The sequence below is a fragment of the Sceloporus occidentalis genome, unplaced genomic scaffold, assembly GCF_023333645.1.
Source record: "Sceloporus occidentalis isolate IW3139 unplaced genomic scaffold, rSceOcc1.0.p SCAF_12, whole genome shotgun sequence".
Classification (NCBI taxonomy): Eukaryota; Metazoa; Chordata; class Lepidosauria; order Squamata; family Phrynosomatidae; genus Sceloporus; species Sceloporus occidentalis.
Window position 1 is genome coordinate 8916036 of NW_028316992.1, and position 24698 is coordinate 8940733.

Below are 24698 nucleotides of genomic sequence, written 5' to 3' on the forward strand. Positions count from 1 at the left end.
AGAACTTGAGCGCTGCTTTGCCACAGCTTCTGACTTCTTAAGATATGTGTGTCATTTAAACAGCATACCTCCAAAGTGACCCGAAGCAGCTTTATTTTGGCCTGTCTGTTCTGGTCCTTAGTTATGAGCAGCCTCACTACTGATGTACCAGCCGGTGAAAGGTACTAGATGAATACCTCTACATCATGCCCTTGTTTAGGGATGAGGAAACAGAGAACTGGGTTTCCTGCATACACAAGAATACTTGTACCAATGTATGCTCTCCTGTTCAAAAATATGTTGGCTGGCACTCAGTATTACAGTTGGAGATTCATAACCTGGAGTTACATAAGTGCTTGTGTTCAGGAAGACTAAGTAGTCCTACTGTAAGACTACATTGGGGGAAAAACAAACCCAAGCCCACCTTAACAACCAGCAGCTGCATTCAGCAAAAGAGATCTGTTAAGCTTCCACTTGGGCTGCATGGAGTTCCTCATACCTCCACTGAGCAGACTTCCTTCACCAAATGCAGCTACTGGTTATTAAGGTGGAGGGGTGCTCAGGCTAGGAGACATTACATATGTTACAAAATGCATATATAACAAAATGTTGTTGTGTGCCTTCAAGTCATTTTTGACTTCTGGCAACCCTAAGAGGAACCTATTGCGGGTTTTTCTTGGACAGATTTAGATTTCTTGACCAGATTTGTGCAGAAGGGATTTGCCTTTGTCTTCTTCTGAGGCTGAGAGAGCATGAGTTGCCTGAGATCACCCAGTGGGTTTTCATGATCAACCAGAGATTTGAACCCCGGTACCTAGAGTCCAAACTCTCAAGCATTACACCACACTGGCTCTCTGAAACACAATGTTAAACAAATAACATTATGTGCCTTGTAAAAGCATCCACCCATCTTTGACAACTCCACATTTTGTGGTGCTACAATCTCAGGTTGAAACTTAATTGGCATTAATTGAAGATCCAGAATGGTGTAATTAGTGGTTTGAGAGTTGGATTATGACTCTGGAGACCAGGGTTTGATTCTACTCTCAGCCATGGAAACCCACTGGGTGACTGTGGGCAAGTCACATTCTCTCAGCCTCATAACTTCAACCTCAGCTTCCTGTGCAGGGAGGTAGTATCTCACTTCTGTTTCATTGAGACTGGATGGGTTTTAGAGCCCTATACTTCAGCCATAACCTTTTGGTGCTCTCTCACCAGGGCAGACTTATAATCCTCTCTCTTTCAGGGCTGGCTCCACCATTAGACTGAGCAAGGTGGATTTTAAAAATTCCTTGCTTATTTCATAGGAATCAGTTCAAGACATAACCCCTCTGATTTCTGATGTAAACTTGCACAAGCTGGTTTATTCTCACATAAACCATACTAGGCAGATGAATAGATAGAAGCATGCATTTGTTCATTGTGTACGTTGAGAGCAGCACTTTCTCAGAATTTAAATCCCAATGATGCATCTAAACAGTACTCATGTTGTGTATGCTACATTAAGATCCCAGTTGCAGCATGCTGCCAATATTAGACTGTCACCAGAAGAAAAGAAAAAAAGGATACAGTTTTCTTTTCCATATCTGTCAGTTTGTGTAACATCAGTAATCTCTGCTGGGTATTATGCTCTCCATAAGAGGCTTTTGTGATTGATTAAACACCTTAGCTTTGTTTTGGTGTTTAATCAATTGCAGCAGCCGTTTATAACTTGGCATAATACAAAGGAGAAGAGATTATCACTGAATTATTCCAAGGAGCAATAACAGGGTGGAGTTGCCTCTAATATTGTTGTTTTCTTTATTCTAATAGTGACTCAAGCTCTTAACAGCTTTCTTGCTGTTGTTTGCTTCTGTTGTCTTCAGAGAAAGCTTAATAAGGTCAGCCACAGAATAGGTTGCTGAATATCCTCTCAAATAAATATGAGGTAATAGTGAGGAGGCGTTAACACTGAGAACTTGAATAAAGGTTGAGGATGGCTCACACTGATTTTTTCCAGCCTGATTCCTTACACTACATCTTCCATCACCCACAACATGGCCAGAGGTGGATGGGGATGTTGGTGATTTCGAGAGCAACACCTGTTTGAGGAAGGCTATGTGAGGAAGCTCTTGACCCAAATTTTTGTTCTACCTTAGACTTCGTGTCATATGGGGAAATCATTAGTCTCTCCCATCCCTTATTTACTGCGATGTGCAGAATAAGAATGCTGCCTACATCACAAAACATATTTGCTATTACTGCCTTTTTATATTGTGAAGTATATGACAAGAAGGCACAACTCACTGAACAAGACAATAATGCTAGGAAAGGTGAAGGAATGTAGAAAGAGAGGAAGACCGCATGCTAGATGGTTGGACTCTATTACGGAAATCCCAGGTGTGAGTTTGCAGGACCTAAATAGAGCAGTGGAGTATAGGGAATCTTAGAAGTATCTCACCCACAGGGTTGCCATGACTCAGGACCGACTCAAAGGTGGTTAACAACAGCAACCCAGTGTGTGATAAAATGGGCAAGAATATGTTCATAGATAAAAATGTGAGGTAATAAGGGAGCCAGGTCAGTTGTAGAAAATAATGGAACCACCATAAATTACTCTTTACTCTTAAACTGAACAGTTTGGGACACTCTTCAATGGAGAGGAGATACCTGAGCTAGTGGAATATGACATATTTCATTACAGAGTCCAGGTACTCTGTTTCATCTTACGTAGGCATCTCACACATTTTAAACAGTCTGCAATAATGTCTGGGTTTTGTTGTTGTTTTCAACTGAGCAATTGGCACTTTTACTGTAAAGATGTTAGAATACCTGGCTGCATTTAAAGATTGACCTAAGTAAAGAGAATATTCATGTTTAACATTGGTTAACTTCTGTTCCACATAGCAAGGGGGGAAATGTTGGTCGCATCAAAACACTGTTACCTAAAGCAGTGGTTCTCAAACTGTGGGGCAGGACCCCTGGGAGGTGAAAGAGTTGCTCAAGGGGGGGCTGAGACTTGAAGGCCCTGATCCCTCCTCTTCTTCCCAAACTTTTTCTGTCCTAGAAGGGAAGAGAAAGGCAAAGAGAGCACTTAGAGCTTCTGCCTGAAGGCAGAGGAGAAAGAGAAGAGCTATTTCATTATAAAATGTAAAAATATGAATCTACATTAATGTGTGAACAAAAATACACACACTAAAGAAGCAAAAAATTTTTATTCATATACTATGATGAGCAAGGGGACACGGAGTCCACATGTAAAGTCGGGCCCTCAAGGATAAAAAATTTGAGAACCACAGCCCTAATGATAAAAATTATGTAGTATACAGATGATCTGGTAACTTCTTAGACGAAGTTACATGGATAGTTTTGTTCATAAAATAGGGCATATCTCTCTGAGCAAACTTATAAAAATACCACACTAAGTACGTGTTGGGGATTTTCAGAAATGTGTGTGTTTTCTTCATTGTTATCAAGCACTTGAAAAATAGGATTGTGCCACAATAGAGCTGCGTGCAAATTTCTGCAGGATTGCTAGAGACTCTGTACATCATAGCTATCAAACTTATATTAACAGGATAGAAAGGTATTAATTCAGGCGATTAGGATACAAAAGCAGTTGAAATTGGAAGATGGGGAACAAATTTTGCTGACCTCTTCGAATATCTGTGTTTCTGTATACTTTGTATACAGAATACTTTGTCGTTGTCATGCCCCAACCTTAGACCTTGCTCAGCCATACTGACTTCGATGCTTGATGCTACCTGCCAGGCTTCTTTTTAAGGCCAAGCTTTTTTCCAAAGAGTTTACTGGGGACACTAAGTACTGGTGTTAATTCTGACACAGGTTTTTAGCCGCAGAGACTTGAGCAATTAATCCTTCTGTGAGAAGGTGCCGCTGGTGGTTCTAACCATTTAAAAGGTGTTTGCTTTCCTATGCTAACAGATTTTCCTCCCCTTTTCTTGACATTACCAAATGTGTGGTGTTGGTTTCTTTTTTGTTTTGTTTTGTTTTGTCTTTCAGGTATAACCCAACTTTAGTGTTTTGCAGCTATACCATGTGCCAGCCATTAGGAAGTGGGCCCTTCTCACCCACCTCCCCATGTACCTTTTTTTTTCAAAACAAAAAATATTTATTTATTTGTCTGCTAGTTTCACAAGCACTAATGTACACTTCAAATGCAGGCGATATTTGATCACCAAATTATTTAGCACTTTACGCAGGCCACGGTCATGAAACTTCGAGAGGATGGCTGCTGGCTTCCTGTGGCAGAGCTGGTTGTTCCAATCCCCCCTTCCCTCCTCCGCTCTAACCATTTTGTCTGTCTATCTAGTCTTGTATTTCGTTTTCAAAGCAATGCCATGCAGGGGGTCTCCTTCCTTCCTTTTCTGTTTCATTTTTTCTTTTTGGTGCCTAAAAGGGAACAATATATTTTTAAGAAATAAATATGTACAGAGACAAATTATTAATTGTCTGCAACCTTGAGAATGGTATGCTCCATTCCCCTGTGATTTCAATTTAGACAAAAGGTCATTATCCATCACTTTTAATACTTAAGATAGCATTCCATGGATTGTATGAAGGATGTAGTCCTGAAAAAAAAAAAGCAAATTATCTTTTCTCTTGAAGAGCAGTAGGCTTATTTTTCCCTTGTTTGGTTTTGCTATCTAAAGATGAAGATGAAGAGGCATGGAATCTAGGTCTAAAAATGTATTGCTTCCCTTTGAAACTTAATCCTGTTCCACCTTTTCATTAATGTTGGCTCATCTTCTCAATTTTTTGTTTGTTTGGTTTGCAGTTTCGATTTTTAAGTTTTGTTTTTGCATGAATATGCAAATTAGGAATATATTGTTTTGTGTCTGTGTGCAAGAATCTTCTCTTTCAGATCCAGTAATAAAGTCCTTTTTTAAGTTCTTCATTAAAAAATTCAGTATTTTCCATTCTTAAACAACAATAATAACAATTCTGTGTCAATGAGCAGTAATATCTAGCCATCAATAAGTGACAACCGTTAGGGGAAAGTTAATGTCCTGTAAGAATTTCATTGTCTGCTGTTACTAGGTCACCTCGGGACAGTAGCGGAAGTGGTGAGAAGCTGGAGTTGGAATTATCAAATCTCACAGCGGACGTCCTGGAATTACTCCTGGAATTTGTTTACACAGGTTCCTTAGTCATAGATTCTGCCAACGCCAAAACACTTCTGGAAGCTGCCAGCAAGTTCCAGTTTCATACATTCTGCAAAGTCTGTGTGTCTTTTCTAGGTATGTATTTGTGCTATTTCTCTGTTCTACTCCTGAACTTCAAAATTGTCCATGCTGCAGCAGCTCTGCTATAAAGTGTGTTATTAAATAGCATTGCAACATAACAGACCATCACCACTTGCCCCATTTGAGTATAGCCGTAGTACAGATGCCCTACTGAAGTCATTTCCTAATACAGCCTCGCTTGCTGTATTGTTGCTTAGGAAAAGAGGAAAAGCATGCCTCTAGTCCTTGTTAATGTGCTAAAAGTTCAAGGGTATAGCTAACTGAGGGGATCAAAATGACATTCCCTTGCTCAGTTCTGTCCCCCCAATGTTATTTTCCCTCAGTCCTCAATTTCTAGCCATGCATAGAGCATGACATGGAAAATTATTCAAAACAAGAATTGTTCCAGTTGTTGTGTTTGTATTCTGTCGATACTTTCCTGTCCCCTTTTCACTGGCTGCATAAACTGCCTTTTTAAATGTTCAAGTGATGTTTTAAGTTACCGCAATGCTAGAAATTTGGGAACCAAATGAAAATTTTGTGAGACAAATTTTTTATGTGGTGGGCAATGCCTTTGTTTTGCCCCCTGCCCACCTAGCTACACCCGAGTAGGAAGTTTTATTTTACATTTATACAAGTAAATGGAACTTTTTTCATGGAACAAAATTCATATTTATTCTGTGTGAGGTTCACCTGGCCCCCATATAGTTCCCCTTTGCACTTTAATTTTACTACACTCTTGAAAGCTTGGTTCAGGCAGTGTTAGCAGGAGGATGAGAAGGCAGCTACTTAATTGACTCAAGGAGGATTTCCATAAGCAATCTGGTAAGTTACCTCTCAAACAGAAGCATATTCTTAGTCCTAAATTCTAGGGGCCTTTTGTAGCTCACTAAATGTGACACTGAAGGGCCCCTAGTTTCAATAATTTCCTTGTTTTTAATTTGCATCCCACAGTTCTTGCCTTTCTGCCTAAAATATTATTCAATGCATCATTATAAAATAAGAAATCACAGAGTATCACTAGTGGAGATACTTTAGCTGCTCTACAGAGTGAATTACATTCAATACCAACCCCAGCTGTCAAATATGAAGATCACCACCACACTGCTTCACACCTGATCAGGAACAACATGACATCATGACCCATGAGCATGCAGTACACTGCATCTTGCCTGCTCCTCTGGCTAGTTAACCTGAACTGAAAGCCATGAAGTCTTCTTTGGAGATCTCTCTGCAGTCTTGCTACCTTGAACACTATATGGTAGTGTTTCAGATGCTCTATAGACTGACATCCAAGGACCCTGAAAATTAAGGTTCCCACACTTTTCATATGGATACGTCCTTGGTGTCTATGGTGAGTCGAGATCCTGTCTGCACTGGTGCAGGGCAGCCCAGAGTACCCTGGCCCCAGAGCTGCTCTGACCCTCCCCTGTTGCAAAACCCTTCGTTCCGATGCCAGGCAGCTGATTACATATATATCCTACTGAGCTTCCCAGTGTGTGGTCACCTGGCACATCCACTGCCATCATGGTTCACTTTGCTCTGAGGTCAGAACAAAGTGCCCAGCTTCAGTCACATGGCTGGGTGCCTCATTCTGACCTCAGAGTGAGCAACTGGCAGCAGTGGCGGATGTGCCAGGCAGAGCAAGGCGAGTTTCAAACAGCTACCTGGTATTGAAACAGAGGGCTCTGGATCTTCCCAGAAGATACAGAGCAACGGGTGAGGTATACCCTTGTTATGGTGCTGAACAGGGAGGATGTTGTCCCATCCATTTGCACCAGAAATGGGGTTTGAGGCATGCATCCTCCAGTCTCCCTGGTGAGAGGACATGAAGAGGCCATTTTATTTGGCCATGCAGACAGGGTCCCAATTTCAAGAGGCACAAGGTGCGAAGTCCTGACTGTCCAGCTCAGCAGAAATATGATACTTACTTTTGGCTCACTTTATGAGCTGGACACTTTTATATGATGGGTCACCTCATTTATTGGATGTCACTTACACTTCCTTTTCCTAATACATCTCAATCACATCAAAAGTGGACTTCTCCTGTTTCCAGTAGCAGAGAGTTCCTCACATTGTCCCTGTAGCACACATGCTGACAAAAACAACCAAAAGGGAATCTTTCAGTTTCTATCACAAGTACTGGTTCTGCTAGACCAAGGCCCTATGCTTCTTCCGATTTCCCTTATGTGTGTCTTGTCCAGATTGCTCTCATCTGTTCCAAAGCTGAATGTTGAATAGCTTTTGCTATACTGGTGAAGATTTTCTTTAATAGATGCCATTCAGTATGTTTTAAATTAATAGATTTTTACGGCTTTTATAATGATCCACAGATATATCCATGCACATTATCTCTGAAGGTTCAACTACTATAACAAAATACATTTATTTCCACTAAATCAATGTGAGATTTTCCTTTTCCAATACTTAATATTTGAATTCAGTGAACCGTGTTATGGTTATGCAATTGGCAGAGTTGGCTGTAGGTTTCATTATAGATGAGGAACTAGAGGTTTGTATTCTCATTTAGAGAATTCATAAAGTATAATTGCTTATTTTTATTTATAGGCCTTACCGAATTGAGCTTCAGAGATAGTGAAGTATTCACTATATGGAAAGTTTAGAGGAAAGCATTTCAGTTGGCCTCATTTTTCATTCTTGCATCGCATAAACTGAGCATCTCATAATTCAAAAACACTATTTGCAGTGTTTTTCTGAAAGCCACCAATGGAAAAAACTGGTCCATTCCACCCAGTATATCACAGAAGCAAATAGGTCCAAAAGATTAATTTTCTTTTTTTCATTTTGTATTTCTTTTATTCAACCACTCTTCCACCTTCTCCTGGATTAATCTAAACCTGGGTAGGAATGATGGGAGTGGCAATCCAACACGTATAGATCTGTGGATCTGGAAAGCAGCTTAAGGAAGGCTGCTTTAAGCAACTAAAACTGCTTCTTTTCCCTTCGATCTTGCAATGACTTTAATAATTTTCTTTACAAGAATAAGAATTGTAGGGGGGAAATTGGAGCTTTGGTTTCCCAAATGATGTTTTCTCAATGCAGAATTGGAACATCAGTGGAATAGAAGCTGGTGGCCCATTGTCAGGGTGAGAAATAACATTCATGTAGGCAGCACTAATGAATATGTTACCTTTGTTGGTACTGAAGAAAAAAATTGAGCATTAGTTTTGCCAGCTGGGGAGCAGTGCAGTTAAAATGCTTCTTGCCTCATAATCGTTAAAACCTCATTACTTTTTCTTAACAGAACCTTGGATTGGTGTAGATTCAGGTGCACATGGTCTCTAAACTGTGGTTAATAGATTATGGATGAACTCTTGTAGAATTTTGTCACAGTTACTTTTCCAGCTATACAGATTCATTGTGCACATCTTTACCATTAAGGGTTTAGTTGGCACAGATATTCACCGGGTTAACACTAAAAGGAATCCCTCCCAGTCAGTTTCCTGGTTTCAAATCCTAGTTGATTCTATTGTTCTTTTTCTCTTGATTACCATTATCCATAATGGTTGATAATGCTGAAATAAAGATGGGTGGCATTAGAGACAAAATAATAATCAGAGAAACTAGGAGGAAAGTACTCTACATTTACAAAGCCAATACTTAATAGATAGGAAGCATTACATGGCCCTTTAAAAATTGGCAAGAGGAAGTAATGAGAATTAAGCTTAACTTGTTCTATGGATATAAATCTGCACTAATTTCATTCTTTCACAAAACACAATAAATTGAAAAAATTCTCCCCATTGGACACATTTTGTGCATGATTCAATTATTTTTTGCATTTCAGGACTTTTATACAAATTTTTTTCTTTGTACAAAGCTTACACTGTGAGCACTGTTTTTCTTCGGAATAATTGAGTATTGTGCAAAATATGTCTGTTTTCTATGCCTGGTGCAAAAAAATGCTTTTTGCACAAATCAAAATTTGCAAATTCCTGAAAATGCAAAAAATCTCACTGCTGTACACCATTTTATTTTCAGGGATGAGCATTTTGTTCACCCCTAGCTCAGGGCAGATCCATTTCCTAACATCTTTTTGTCGGCCGCCATAAGAACTAGCACATTGCTTTTGGTGATTATACCTAAGATTCTGACTGAAGTTCTTGAAGGGTCTTCTTAGACATTCCTACAGAAAACTCCTGTGCAAACTGTATGTTTTTTGATACTATGAGTACATCTATTAGTACTCAAATGATGAATGAGCAAGTTACTTTTTTTTTACACTGCTGACTGAAATGTTTCTGTTTTCATGATGAGACTTACAGTGTTGATTCTTAAATTTAAAAAAAAATATTATTAATGCTGGCAAACAGATTCCAAGCATGAATCTTGCCAACCTCCTTTAACAATTTCCTTTGGTTCCTTTTTTCTTAGCTAAATAAGGTGTTGCTTAAGCAGAGTATTTCAACCACAAACACTAAAGGTCTTCCTTAAAAGACTGGTATACCGATGGCCTCTATGGTATATGTATACATTGTTGATTATATCATTAATGCCATTATGATGAACTGGACCTAAATTGAATATGATGTCTTTGGATAACTTTGCTTGATTGGGTTCCATTTTAAAAGGGGGCAAACCCTTGTTGAGAAAACACCTAGCAAGCATTGCCCGTTGTCAAAAATGGTTTGCTGTTGCCTGTCACCTAAATAGTCAGGATTTAGTCAGTCTTGCACAAAGAAGAATGAATCAAATCACTATTGTTAACTTTTACTGGATAGATATGGATTAACTTGGCTCAGCTGTGTGATTTCTGGAATGGCAATTGGCTTAACAACTTAAGTGTTGAAATACGTTCTTCCTATCTTAAACATTATTTCTCGAACTGGCCACTCTTGTGCATTTCCTCATGTCCCAAAGGGCAGAGGATACATGCCTTTTCCCCAGTTCTGAAGGGTTTTTCCCAATATAGGATGGACCCCTACTATGTTGTGACTGTCTTCACTTTTCTTTAAAAGGGTTTTGGCTCAGAGGTCCTGTTTTCTAGGATAACATAATTGGGGGTTATGCGGTTACCTACCTAATGTATCTTAAATTTCATATTTGAGAATTTATAATTCCTTACTTCTTTCACCATTGTTTAAAGAGTGCAATGCCTTTCTTTTTAATTAAAAAAACAAACCCTTTTTTCCTTTTATAGTTTGAGTTTGAAGGAGTCCAGTTTCTTAATAATAAACTTATTTTTATCTATTACATTAATGCACTTACAGAGTTGAACCTTAGTGCTACATCCTCATGCTGCTGGTAAAAGAACATGAAAAATCGAGATATGCACTTCCAAAAGTTTAGATAGCAGGAAGAAAATAATAAAAAATAAAATCATTATCATTATTATCATCATACGACCTTTTTCCTCTCCAGGCAGCTTACAAAAGTTGCAATAGATTAGATAAAAAATTCTTATCACTTACAAAGGTTAAAATGTCATTAAATGATCATTAAATGATGGAATTAATAGCAATTGAAAGACATACCCATTAAAACCCAAAAAGCAAGAACAATGGCAACAAATATGGAGAATACAGCACAATATTAAGAGCCTGTTCACCTTAATTAGGAGGACCAGTTTGAGGTGGTGACAGATCTTGATATTCATTCATTCCTTCATTATTTTAGTTTTGATAGGGAGTCAGGTATAGGTTGAAGTTAGCGGCTAAGGGTAAATATGTTGTTAGTACTAATTGCATACTGTCACTGAAGTCCTACTCTTTCTGCATATCTTGTGCAGCTTCCTGAGATGATCACTGTCATGTGTGTGCATATATGTGCCTTCAAGTCACCTGTTGAGTTATGGTAACCCTGTGAATTTCCTAGGGTTTTCTTAGGCAAGAAATACTCAAAAGGTGATTTTGCCCATTCCTTTATCTGAAATATAGCCTGCACCACTATCATAGAAAATATGAAATCTGTCTCTCGTGGGAATTCTGCCGCTCATACCAACCTGTAGACCATTTCTGCACTCCTGTGTACTCAATGTAATCTAACATACATTGGTTTAACACAGGCACAATTCATTCATCTCTTTATTTTATCCCCATTTGCTATGGCCAGATATAATTCTCCTGAGTAGCTATGAGGTCTTGTGTTTGTTATATTTCCGCACTGTACAGATTTGGAGAAACCTGTGGTCATCTAATTTAGCCCTTTGTTCTTGAGGCAGAATCCTTCCCATTCTAGTTCCCTTTTGGATTCTGGATAACAACATATAAGTTTCAAAAGCAGGAGACTGAGTGAAGCATGTCTGTTTATAGCAAGCAATTGGTTCAGAAAAAACACACCAGTATGGCTGAAGCACAAGATAGTGCAAGTCAAGCAAATTGGTGCCCTGGATTTTGACTTGTTCCTCCTCCCTTTTCTCTTTCATGTATGTTGCTTTTAGAAAAACAGTTGACTGCTAGCAACTGCCTAGGAATATTAGCCATGGCTGAAGCAATGCAATGCAGTGAGCTATACAACATGGCGAAGGCCTATGCATTGCAGATTTTTCCAGAAGTGGCAAATCAAGAGGAGATTCTTAATATCTCAAAAGATGACTTCATCTCTTACATGTCCAATGACAGCCTGAACACGAAAACGGAAGAGCTGGTTTATGAAACGGTGATAAAGTGGATTAAAAAAGATGCTGCAATCAGAGCTCAGGTAAGGAGAGGGAGAAGCCTTCTTAGATAGTTGTTCTTTCTTTGATTTCCATAAATAGCGCCTTCAAAAGAATACTGTTCTATGCTGTTCTAAATCCTAAACCCAGGAGCAAAAAGGGGTGGAAAAGAGCAAAGAGAAAATTAAACTTGCTTTTAATTTCATCATTTGATCCCCATGCCTGATTAGAATTAAAAAGTTCACATTTGCTGCATGTATCATACTAAAAATAGCTTGGTCGAAGATAGCTCTTGAAGGATTAGTATTGTGTGATAATGTGCCTTCAAAAATGGGAAGTCATTTTAAAAAAGAAGAAGAAGAAGCAATGTGCATTCAGCAAGAAGTAAGAATAATCACTAAAGCTCTAGGCACTGAATACTAATAATGTGGCTCAAAGTAGTGAGAGAAACTACACTGTACTATGCTAGCTCTGTGCAGATGCCAGTAAATATTTATTGGGGCTACCTTCTCTGGGCAAGTTACTCTGCTAGGCAGTTGACCTTAACTGAGATAAGGATTCAGATAAGGGTTATAAATACTATTTGCCTTTGAGGACAGCGATAGTAAATGTCCTTGGGCTGAAAGAATTACAACAGCAGCACGTAAATTTGCTGGTTGCCTTACCTGATGAAGATTTGCAGTAAGCTAACTTCACATGTTATCGACCCAAGACCTAGGAATTGACTCAGTGATCAAACACCTTCCACATTTGCTCCTGCTATCAGTTCAATTCCTCACTGAAGCTGAGAAAGAATGTTGGATTATTATAGGATAGAATACAGATGCTTATGTAATGTATTCCAGACACTCTTAACAGAAGGAGCTATGACTTCCCCTCCCCAGGAGTTATTATTCCATCATTCCCAAAGCCAGAATCTTTATGTCCCTCTTTGTGTTCTAGCATCTCACTTGCCAAAACTTACTTTTCAACATTTAACCCAGCCTAACCATTGTTAAGAATAATTTCCTAACTATAATTGTAGAATTACTTACTGTTTAGTTTTTCTTCCTAGGTTGGATCATTCAGGTGTTCTTTCCTTTGTACAGACAATTGATGTTATGTCTAGTTAGACGCTGTTTATGTGTACGTTTTAGAATTAGGTGCATGTTTAATATACACTAGAAAAACTGTATGCAGCACCAATTCTACAGTCATTAGATAGCAGAGCTAGAAAACATAGATGTGGTATCCCAAATTTAGTGAAGTTTGTGGAATCTCTTACAGGGAGTGAAGAAATTGTAGGTATAGGATTTTGTTTCATTATAAACAGTTTTTGTGTGTAAATTCTGAATCAAAACGGAGAATATGGGGGCTAAATTATTTGGGGAAGTGCCATCCAGTTGTTACATGGAGACTTACTGCATGACAAAAGAAAGCTGAGAGGCAACGAGAGAGAAACGCTTTCTCCTTGCCTCTCTGCATGCTGTTGAAGCACTTCTGTACTCTTCTCAAAGGAGACAGTCATAAAAGCATTTCTTTTGTAGCCCTGGAAAAATCTGCTTGGCAAAAGGCACACTTTTATTACCATCTCCTTCTGGAAGGAGAATGATAATACTATGAATAAAATGTTATCCCCTGATACAACCTGAAATTAGGGGAAAGTGAGAATATACACTGCCCAAGCCTGCTGTATGTGGGCTGTTGGGGGAAGAAAAGGAGCATACACATTGGGAAGACTTCTGCTGAGTTTCTTTTCAGTTGCCCCCGAGTCTTGGTTTATAATGGTGTGAGGATTAGGAGTCATGGTGGTGCAGTGGTTAAATGCCTGTACTGCAGCCATTCACTCAAAACCACAAGGTTGCGAGTTCAAGACCAGCAAAAGGGCCCAAGCTCGACTCAGACTTGCATCCTTCCGAGGAGGCTAAAATGAGTACCCAGACTGTTGGGGGCAAATTAGCTTACTTGCTAATTAGCTTACTTGCTGTTCACCGCTATGATCTTTGGAATAGCGGTATATAAATAAAACAAATTAATTAATTATTAATTATCATTTGTTTTGTTTTTTTGTTTCTATTAATATTCTATCCTTTATAAAAGTACCCAGAACAAGCAACTATATTTACACAGTAAAATATAAATAAACAATAAACGTGCTTTTAACCGAACAATAGGGTTGGACTGGATGGCCCTTGTGGTCTCTTCCAACTCTATGATTTTATGATTCTGCAATAAACCTCTGCTTATTAAAACATGTGCTTATTACAAAACTTAGAGCCTCAACAGGATGGCATCGGGGCAGAGTGGAGGTGTGGGGGCTGCACAATGCACACCCTGACTCCGCCTTCATGCCAGCGTGACACCGCATGCCCCACCAGACAGCTGGCAGCATCACAGTGCTCCTCTGGTGCTACATCCAGATGACACAGTGCCAAAGGAGCACCGAAAAGCCACAGCACTGTTGGCTATGGTGCCCTTTCCAGACAGCAAAAAGGAATCGCTTTTTATAGCTCCTTTTTGTGCCACAGAAAGGCCAGATTGGGGCCATGGCATGTAGTTGCTGCACCCGGATCTGGCACTGAAAGGAGCAGTTGCAGACTGCGCCTTAGGGGCGATCTGTTCAGCCCCTTAGTTCATTTAGCTTGACAGGCAGAGAGAGCTGGTCAGTAGGAACCTTCTAAGAAGGCAAAGGAAACCCTTTTCTTCAACTACAGCAAGATTCCAGTTTCTTCCTCCCCCTCGTACTCCCCTACTGAGAAGACTATGAAAACTCCTTTCTCCTACTGAATGCTTCTTTCTTCCCCTCATGTTCTCCCTTTTAAGCAGGCAAAGGAAACCTCTTTCTTCTGGCAACACCAAGATGGCAGGGTTCTTTTTCGCACTCCCTCAACTTAGGCAGGTAAAAGAAACCCAGTCTAGTCAGCTTTTCTTGCCACTGAAAACTCCAAAAAGCCTTGGTGTCTCACCTCACCCTCCTCATTCTCCCAGTTTACTCAACTGTATGGCTTGAGGGTTGGACTACAACTCTGGAGGCCAGGGTTCGATTCCTGCTTGGCCTTGGGCAAGTCACACCCTCTCAGCCTCAGGAGAAAGCAATGGCAAACCTCATCTGAATAAATCTTGCCAAGAAGCTCCCATGATAGGTTTGACTTGAACGCCTACAACACATGCAGGCATACTAGAAGAATGATGCATTGGGGCTGAGAGAGTGAGGATGAGAAATTTGTTTATTTATTTCAGGAGAAACTTTGGAAATTGGAAACATTATAAATTTGGGTAATGCAAATTGCCACTCACCTGTACCTCATGCTGTTGTAATTTCAGAATTTTAAGTATTAATGGGTGGGTGGGAAATGGGGCTTCCGTTTTCTCTTTTTGTTACCATTACCAATGTCTTCTTTGTGCACTCTCCCTTTCTTGCGGCTGTGATTATTTTTCAGCATTGCTCTCTGGCCCTTCTTCTTCTTCCTCCTCCTCCTCCTCCTGAAGAGCCTATTTAGTTTACAGTGGCATGCTTATTTGTTTTGCCAATATGTGTCTCCTTTCATGCTCTTTTGTTTGTTTGCTTGCTTGCTTGCTTCCTTTTTTGAAGAGCTTTTAATTTTATATATGTGTGTGTGTTTCCTTGGAAAGGAGTGTTTTGCAGTAAAATTACTGTTAAAATCTGGGTAGCTGGTTGCTTTCATGTGTTACAGATAAATCAGCTTTCAAGGGTGACTGCTCTAACTTCTTTACCCCCCCCCCCTTTCACCTCTCTGTATCCTGCTGGTTTATAATAGGCATCCTAGTCACAGAGATGCTTATTTTATAAGCATAGAAGCTATTCCTTTTCAGAATGCTTCCATGAAGCCCATGCCTTTAAAATTTCATAATGGCATCTTTTTGATTCTGGAACTCAGGAAGAGATTACCCAGGAGTACAAGGCATAAAGTCAAGCTCAACAGCCATGAACATGTGGGCTTTTTAAAAAATGTCTGTGGATATATGACACTTCCTTGTGGGCAGGAATGATGATACATACTCCAAGACTGATGCTTGCTAGCTAGTTTTTTACTCCTTGTGAACCCTGAATTTAGTATTCTTTAGAACAGTGATTCCCACAATAGGTGGTACACACCTCTGGGGGGTGATGGAAAGATCCACGGGGGCAGTGAGGGGAAAGGGGTGGCAGGGAGGCCTTCATTCATAGTATTGATGTGCAAGAAAGACATGGGGAACCAGCAGCCTCTAGGACCATGGTGGGCATGAAACTTGGTTTCAGGATCCCTTAAAACCACAAGACAGCCCCACTGATCATTTCATGTGTGGGTGTCTCCTGCTCTTTGCCTGCCAACAGGAGCTCATTCCCTTAGCTGCATATTTTGCTGGCAGCGGCATCTGGGAAACTCTTGCAGGGCTTGGGCGTAGGATGTCGCTTCTGTGGCTCACAGTGACACTGTTTTGGAACAGACTGGCTGCAGCAAGGAGTTAGATCACATGTCACTAGGGGAGAAGTGGTGGCAAAAAAGAACTTTCAATTTTGGGACCCTTCTTAAGCTTTGTTTGCGTCACTGGAACTTGGCTGGCCGGCTGGAGCTGTTCTGCTGCTCCTGTTTTCTTCCATAGGACAGGATGAGAGAAGAGGTAGCAGAAGAAACAGAAACAGCAGAAGTTTGGGTATGTGTTTGTGGGAGAACACTTGAAGCTGTGTGGGCAAGACATATCTCTGGTGAAAGAGAGGGAGAAGCATTTGGGGTTGATGCTTGGAAAAAAATCTTTCACCTTGGAGGAGGGGCTCCTGTAGTTAAAATCTCTCCATTTCCCTATCCATGCCAGTTACCAGTCCAGGACATGTAGCCTCTGTAAACTGCCCACACACACACTGGCTGTGCCCATCTCCACCCCAATGAAGAAAGATTCAGAGTCCTTCTTGCCAGGGAGAAGCTTTTTCTTTTGTACAGGTTGCTTTGGGAGCATCAACCAAGCAGCTGGCTGAGCAGCAATTGAGAGGCCTCTTGGCCACAGTAGCCTTTCCTGGAGGGATGACATGGCTGAGAGGTTTCTTGGTTGTTGTTCAGCCAGCTTGCTCTGTTGCTACTCCCAGGGTGACCAGATGCAAAGGGAACAGTGACCAAGATTCAGTAGAACAATAGACCTAATATCAACAAATATGCATTGGGGGAGTGCTAGGGCACTATTGCTTTAGAAGAAGCTCAGTTGTTGTCATTGTTATGAGCTGCTTTTGAGTTGACTTTGACCCATAACAACCCCATATATGAGAGACCTCTAAGTTGTCCTATCCCCAGCAGCCTTCCTTGTGTCCTTCAGACTCTTGGCCATGGCTTCCTTGATATTCCATCTGTAATGTGGTCCTTCTACTCTTCCTCCTGGCCTCTACCTTATCGAGCATTAGTGTCTTTTCTAGTGAGTTCTGTCTTCTTATTACATGGCTAAACTATGACAACCTCAGTTCGGTCATCCCCCCTTCTAGGGAATGTTCAGTCTTGATTTGCTCTAGGAACCATTTATTTGCCTTTTCGGCAGTCTACAGTATCTGCAGAATTCTTCTCCAACTTTCTTCCTATCAGCTTTCTTCACTGTCCAGCTTTCACACCAATACATAGAAATGAGAAATGCAATGGCACGGACAATCCTAACTTTAGTATTCAATTATATATCATGACATTTAAGGATTATGTCTAGTTTCCACCTAGCTGCCCTTCCATGTCCTAGTCTTCTTCTGATTTCCTGACTGCAATCTCCATTCTGATTAAAGATTGAGCCAAGTTATGAAAAATCATGACCTAGTCCAGTGTCTTCTTTGTCTAGTTTAAAGTTGTCTAAATCCTCTGTGGTCATTATTTTTGTTTTTAATCTTCAACTGTAGACCTATCTTTGCACTTTCTTCCTTGATTTTCTTCAACAATCATTTCACATCTTTGGTAATTTCTGTTAGTAATATAGTGTCATCAGCATGTCTTAGATTACTGATGTCCCTTCTTCCAATTTTCACATCTCCTTCCTCCCAATCTAATCCAATCTAAACATTTGAAGTTTTCAGTACACAAGTTAAACAAATAGGGTGATAAAATAAAGCCTTACTGTACCCTTTTGTTAATTGGAAACCAGAAAAACTAGGTTCTTTTGGGGTCACTGTGTGCATGTCAGGAACGTGCCATTGGCACACCTGTGATATAAGTGACACGCAGCAACGTCTATACGCTTGCACGTTGCTTACATCAAGATGGCAGTCCCCATGTGGATGGGGGGCCGCCATTAGGATGCTGCGTGCTCCGGAACCCTAGTATCGGCGGCAGCACAGCGCTTTTGGTCCATCTGTCTCGGGCCCTAGTTTTCATTTTAGCCATTGGTTTTTGTCTTTACATGAAATACTTGTCAGAAAATTGGAATGTCTTCTCTGGAATAAATCCACAGTTCATTCAAAGACATAGCTGTGTCAGTCTGTATCAGTAAGTGAAGGGATCTTGTAGATCTTTTGAGACTAGCTGAGAGAAAAGTTTGTAGCATATGCTTTGATAGACTAGGGTTAGGGTACACTGTAGAAATCATGCAGTTTGACACCACTTTAACTGCCATGGCTCCATTTTACAGAATCCTGGGTTTTGTAATTTTGTGAGGCACCAGCATTCTGTGGCAGAGAAGGCTAAAGAACTTGTCAAACTACAAATCCCAGGATTCCATAGGATGGAGCTACATCACTTAAAATGCTGTCAAGTAGCATTGGCCCCATACAGACAGACCAAAATAAAGCTGCTTCAGGTCACTTTGGAGGTTTGCTGTTTCAATGATGCATGCATCCTAAGAGTCCAGAAGCTGCACCAAAGCTGTGCTCCAGTCCTTAGAACTGGATCGTGGCTTTGGCGCGGCTTCTGGACTCTTAGGACGCATGCACCACTGAAACAGCATACCTCCAAAGTGACTCGAAGCAGCTTTATTTTGGCCTGTCTGTAAGGGGCCATTATTTCTACTGTGTAGGTGCACCCTCAGTCTACTTCGCTGGTTTAAAATTAGCTTTGTAAACAAAGCCTATAACAGCCGTGCAAGCTTGTTTATAATTCTGCTACAATTCACACATATGGAGAGGGGCATGGAAGTGTATTATAAAGCCTTGAAAAAGGTGGTGTGATGATCAGCATTTCCACTCTTTTCTTTTTGCATCAGTTCAGGTAAATGGTGAACATAACAGATATAGTAATTGCTAGCGGTGACAATATAATCTGAAAGTCACACAGATCTGTTTAGGTCACTGAAAAATCTGCTAGGGAGCAAGTCAGTACCGGTGCACTTGCTATTGTTGCCATCACACCTGCTCTAAATCCTACTAGGTGGCAGCTGCCTATATGTGGCCAGCAGCTTTGTGTACAGTAGCTAAGTAGCATACTAATGAATAAGCTTCTTTGGCGTTTTTGTAGTATGGCAGAGTAGAGAGAAAAAATGATGGCTGTAGTTAGTGATTTTCAAGATGTAGTGAGGGGCCTTGTGAGTTTCACCATGGAAAAGTGGCAATAATAGCTGGCAACTTCTTCTAACTAACCGCTTGCCCACTCTTACAAATCTTCTTCTGCATCATGCAGCCACTTCAGTGTGCATCAGGAAATAGTGAGGCCAAGTAAACCTGGCCACTGCTCTGCCTGTCCCTGGGTCCCCCATGAAACATTGAGTTGGGTGTGGCAAATTTACAGAGGAGGATTCTCAGCAGAGCTGTTGATGTGGGTTTGTTGTAAGGCAGAATGTACCTGAATGGGATTTTCACTGAGATAGCCTTCACATTCAGCCAGCATGTGTGCAGCAGCTGTAGTAGGATCCATGTGGGGCTTGCCCTGACCTATAGCTTGCATGTTTGGAGTTCATAGTGCTGGAATGTCTTGAGAATCCTGTTTACATGAGTTGTGGTGGACTTTTAAAAGAGAAGCTCAGTGCATGATATGACACAACAACGGAGAGTTGCTTGGAAGAAATTTTGCTGCATTTCTCCCCTACCTTCCAAAGGTCATTCAATCTGCCTGCAGAAGAGTAAATAAGAACTCAATATTTATTAAGTTAATGCTTTGTAAATATCTATATCCCAGTGCTTTGGAACTGAATACCAACTGCACGTAATAACACTTCTGGAGTTATCTGGGTATCCTGTTTATGCAGGTGGTTGGAGGGAAGATTGTTGTTTCCAGAATAAAAATTTAGAATAAAGAATCAGCCTTAGACTCTCTGTTCCTGAATAGTTAGGTGGATCACATGGCAATAGAAAAGGCTGAAGATTAGCTGGAGACTGGTTGGCCTGATGGTTTCACAACTATTGGCTGGCATTCTGGAGATTATCACATGGAGAGTAAGGAAAACAGCAATGCAGATTGCTCCCATCCGTATTCTCTCATTCGTGCAATCGGGAGAAAGATTATCACCCCCGCGCACTTATCCCATTCTTCTCCCATCAGTTAAGTGTAATGGACCTCTCATTTGGTGTTACCTGAAACTTCCGTTAATACTAAATGACAGCTCCATTACATTTCACGAACAGGAGAAGATTGGGATAAGCACTCAGGGGTGATAATCTCCCCCAATCGTACCAATGAGACAGAATAAGGATGGGAGCAATCTATTCTGCTGCCATCCTTACCCTCCGTGTGTTAATCTCCTCTGTTAGCAACCTGCATAGAGTTAAGTGCACCTTAGGCCTGTACAGTGGTACCCCGGGATACGAATTGACCGCGTTACGAAATTTCCGGGGTACGAAAAAGTTAGATTTAAAAAAACTGTTCCGGGTTACGAAAGATTTTTCGGGTTACGAAATTAATTTCGGCGCGAAATTCAAATCGGAAGCACGGCTAGCAGCTTTCCAGCGCCTTTTCGGGTTGCGAAATGTATCGGGTTACGAACGGCGCCGCGGAACGAATTAATTTCGTAACCCGAGGTAGCACTGTATGTGTCTTTTTGTTGTTGTTGTCAATATGAAGCTTGGTATTCTCTTTGACCTTCCACAATGACCAAAAGCCTCCCCAGCTCACCCTTAGCTGCTGTAGTGCCCTCCCTATTGCCATTTTATGGCTAATGGAAAGTTCAGAGGAATAATAATAATAATAATAATAATAATAATAAATTTTATTTGTATACCGCTTTTCCATAGATAAAGCAGTTTATAGACCATATAAAAACCAGTACAAACATCTCATAAAAATAGATAAAATCCACTAATGCAAATTATACAAAATCTGAACACAATCATTCAACAGGGTAAGGCAGAGATTGAATTGAAGAAGAATCTGGCTATGTCCCTGTAGTCAGATGCAAAATAAGTGTGTCATCTGCTGAGGCCTCCAGGTGTCTAGCCAGACAATTCACCATTCCCCTGCCCTTCTCTTCACCAGCCATGAAATGATCACTGGATCACTGGGGGAGGGGGGGCTACAGTGGCTAAATGTTGAGTCTAGGGGATGTTGAGGGTTGTGCCTCTGGCCCCAGCCATGTGATTGGGGATCCCTTTACCTTCTCTTCTCCTTGATGGCATGGCTGAGTCCATCCTCAGAAGAAGGACCAGCGTACCAAGCAGCCTCTCCATTGTGCAGAAGTGGCAGGGGCAGCTCCAGGAACAGGCCATCCAATTTCTTTGCACTGCTCAGTGTGGGAAAGGGGTGGGTGTGTGTGTGTGTGTGTGTGTGTGTGTGTGTGTGTGGCACCTGACATGCAAACAACTAGCTTGGCCCAATTTGGGCCTAGTCAAGCTATTTCCATACCACAAAACCCCATCTACATTCCAGGGTTCCAGGGAAACACTTGGGTTTTCACTGACTTTTCCAATACTGGGGCAAAGTCGGGTTAACTAGAAAAGCCCACAGCATTCCACCAGACGTCACCATGCATTGTAGGAACAGGTACCACCAGCCTTAGGGGGCATGGGGTTTTTTACCCACGCAGATAAGCCCTAGAACTTGGAAAGGCAGCTATGAAAAAACTAAACAAGATCACGAATGCAAAGATAGACCATTGAATACTAGAGTTAGAATTGTCCATGTCATTGTGTTTTCCATTTATATGTATGGGTGTGAAAGCTGGATAATAAAGAAAGCTGATAGGAAGAAAATCAGTTCATTTGAAATACGGTGCTGGAGATACCATAGCCTGCTAAAAAGACAAATGAATTGTTCCTAGAGCAATTCAAATCTGAATACTCCCTAGAAGCCAGGATAACAAAACTGAAGCTGTTGTACTTTGGCCATATCATGAGAAGACAGGACTCCCTAAAAAAGACAATATTGCTTAGAAAGAAGGCAGCAGGAAAAGATGAAGACCACGTTCCAGGTAGATATTTCTTCAGGGAAGCCACAGCCCAGCAAGACCTGAGCAGGGCTGTTGATGATAAGGTGACTTGGAGGTCTCCCATTCAAAGGGTCACCATAACTTGAAGTTGACCTGATGACAGTTAACAACGAAGTGCTTCATCCTTGATTCCCCCCCCCCCTGCTCCTAGTGGTTAAATGACCTAAAACATGGATGACTTCTACCCTAGTAAAGTTTAAGAATAGTGTATGTGTATCTGTCTGACTGACTGATATTCCACTAGCTTGGCTTTTAATTATAAACATCTATAATTCCTGTCTAAATCTTTTCCAATCCTTAGCAGCATTATTTGATAAATTCAGTAAGCGAGGAGCTTTTAAACTTCCCTTTTTGTTTATGTTCCTTGGATGGATTCCTTTCTTCTTCTTCTTTTATAATCTCTTCAGTATTTTTTCCACTCCTAGAATCATTATTGGCTGCTGGAGGCACACTTTATTATATAAATTAACCAGAGAAGAATATATAAAAACGTTTTATGCCTGAACACCCAGCTCTTCTATTCATCTCTAAAGGGTTTTGTGTACAGTTTGGAGAAGTTATTGGCTGGACTACCACTCCCTGAATCCATCCATTATGGAGCTGTAATCCAAAAAGGTGACTTTTCTAAGCTCTGGTTTGAAGGTCTTTTGAAAAGCCCAGATCGAGATGCTTTCCTTGTCCACATATCACAGCAATTTTTTTCAGTGCAGTGCATCCACACAATTGGGATGGCTTGTAACTGGCCCATCCATAAAGTCAAGGTCCATTGGCAGGGCTTTGCCTGATTACTTTGGTACTCCCAACTGGTGGAATGCCAGTTCCATGTTAATCAACTCTGCCCATGGAATTGTGTTAGCTGTACTCGTGGAAAGACAACTTCCACAGAATTAAGAGCAGACAGATTCCACAGACTTAGAGTTGTGGATGACCTACACATAGCTCAGGATGTCACTAAAATAACCAAAATTAAAAAATTACCTTGCAAAATGGAACTTCACCACTCCTTTTGTCCAACTGGGGCTACTGCCTCATTGCAAAATTAATGCAATTTGACACCACTTTAACTGCCCTGGCTCCATCCTATGGAATCCTGGGATTTGTTTTTTGTTTGTTTGTTTGTTTTGTTTTGTTTTTTGGCACCTCTCAGGCAGAGAAAGCTAAATATCTCACAAAACTACAAATCCCAGAATTTCATAGCATTGACCCATGGCAAATAAAGCAGTGTCAAACTAAATTAATTCTTCAGAGTAGATGCAACCTTAGTTAAGGCCAGGAGATACCTGCCATATTTTACCGGACAGCCCTGGGATCAGAGGGAGCATCACCATTTCATACAGGCATAATACTTTTGTGTTTTCCCCTTTGCATTCTAATCACGAATTGCAGAGATCACTCATGTAGTGGTATATATAATTCATTTCACAAATAATTCAAGCAGAAATGCTGTCTTAATTCCTTGTTGTGGTCATAATCCAATGCAGAGAAAAATGCTTTCAAGGCTACTCAGATCAGTCACTGTATGCGTGCCTAAAACATTCCTGGATCGTGGCCTGTGCTTTTTGAGGGCTCTTTCCATTTCAAAAGTAATTGTCAGAAGTAAGTAATCAGAACATAATCCCTTCTCTGAACAGTATATAACTAGAAAGGAACACATGGTCACAGAACAGAGGCTGTGCAGTTATATTTAGACCATTTGAAAGAATATTTATTTTAATGCTGGCTGTTGAAAGAACTCAGGCTACCATTTTATTCCAAGGAGAGAGAGCAGAGCAAGAGTACACTCTCCCTAAGAGGCCCCTAACAAAAGGGAATGAAAAATACTTTGTAGGGTTAGTGCCCCCTAAGCCTTCTGGGGCAAGAGTCTACCACAAAAGTAACAATTTGAAACTAATACAAACCTAGGCTCAGTCACACTATGGAATTATAGAACTATGATTCCACTTTAACTGCTGTGGCAGGGTCTATGAAATCCTGGAATGGACAGTTTAAGGAGAGACATTGAGAATTCTGTCCCAAGGAGGTTCTCTGGTATCTTTGACCAAACTGCAATCCCCAAGATTCCTTAGGATACAGATATGGCATTTAAAGTAGGATCATAGTGCTAGATCTAATAATATTTAGTATTGCATTTTACTATTGTATTCTAGTAATGTGTTTTAGTATTTTATTCTGAAGAAGTTTTAATTGTTTTCTTCTGTTGTGAAGCACCTTGTACAGCAATAGTGCTGTATAAATAAATAAATAAATAAATAAATACATACATACATACATACATAAATGATTTGGGACTTGTGAAAGGGCCCTTAACTTGTGACAATGTCACCCCATACAGGTGAGAAGAAATAAGATAGCTTTACCTTCAAACATACTCGCCAGTTCAATGCCTGTAGGCAGGAGGCTGGCTAATTTGTCACACTGACATTGGACGGAGGTATGCCATTTTCAATTCAAAATTGCAAACAGCTGCCATTTCTTGTGGTTTCCAGATTTCTGGAGCTGTTTTGGCCATTTTGAGGGATGTGGGGGGATGTTTCCATCAAATATGCAGCTCCTAGTAGCCTCCAGAGAAAGTAATTGACCTTTCCTTT

General features: G+C 40.6%; 1 protein-coding gene across 3 annotated transcripts in view; it reads left to right on the plus strand.

The window, feature by feature from the left end:
• Nucleotides 1–24698, plus strand: part of KLHL29 (kelch like family member 29) — a 477994-nt gene that overhangs the window by 386480 nt on the left and 66816 nt on the right. For all 3 annotated transcript variants that reach the window (XM_089477918.1, XM_089477917.1, XM_089477919.1), the window contains 2 exons: nucleotides 5020–5219; nucleotides 11605–11864. In XM_089477918.1, coding sequence (XP_089334044.1) covers nucleotides 5020–5219; nucleotides 11605–11864 — 460 coding nt within the window. The remainder of the gene's footprint in view (nucleotides 1–5019; nucleotides 5220–11604; nucleotides 11865–24698) is intronic.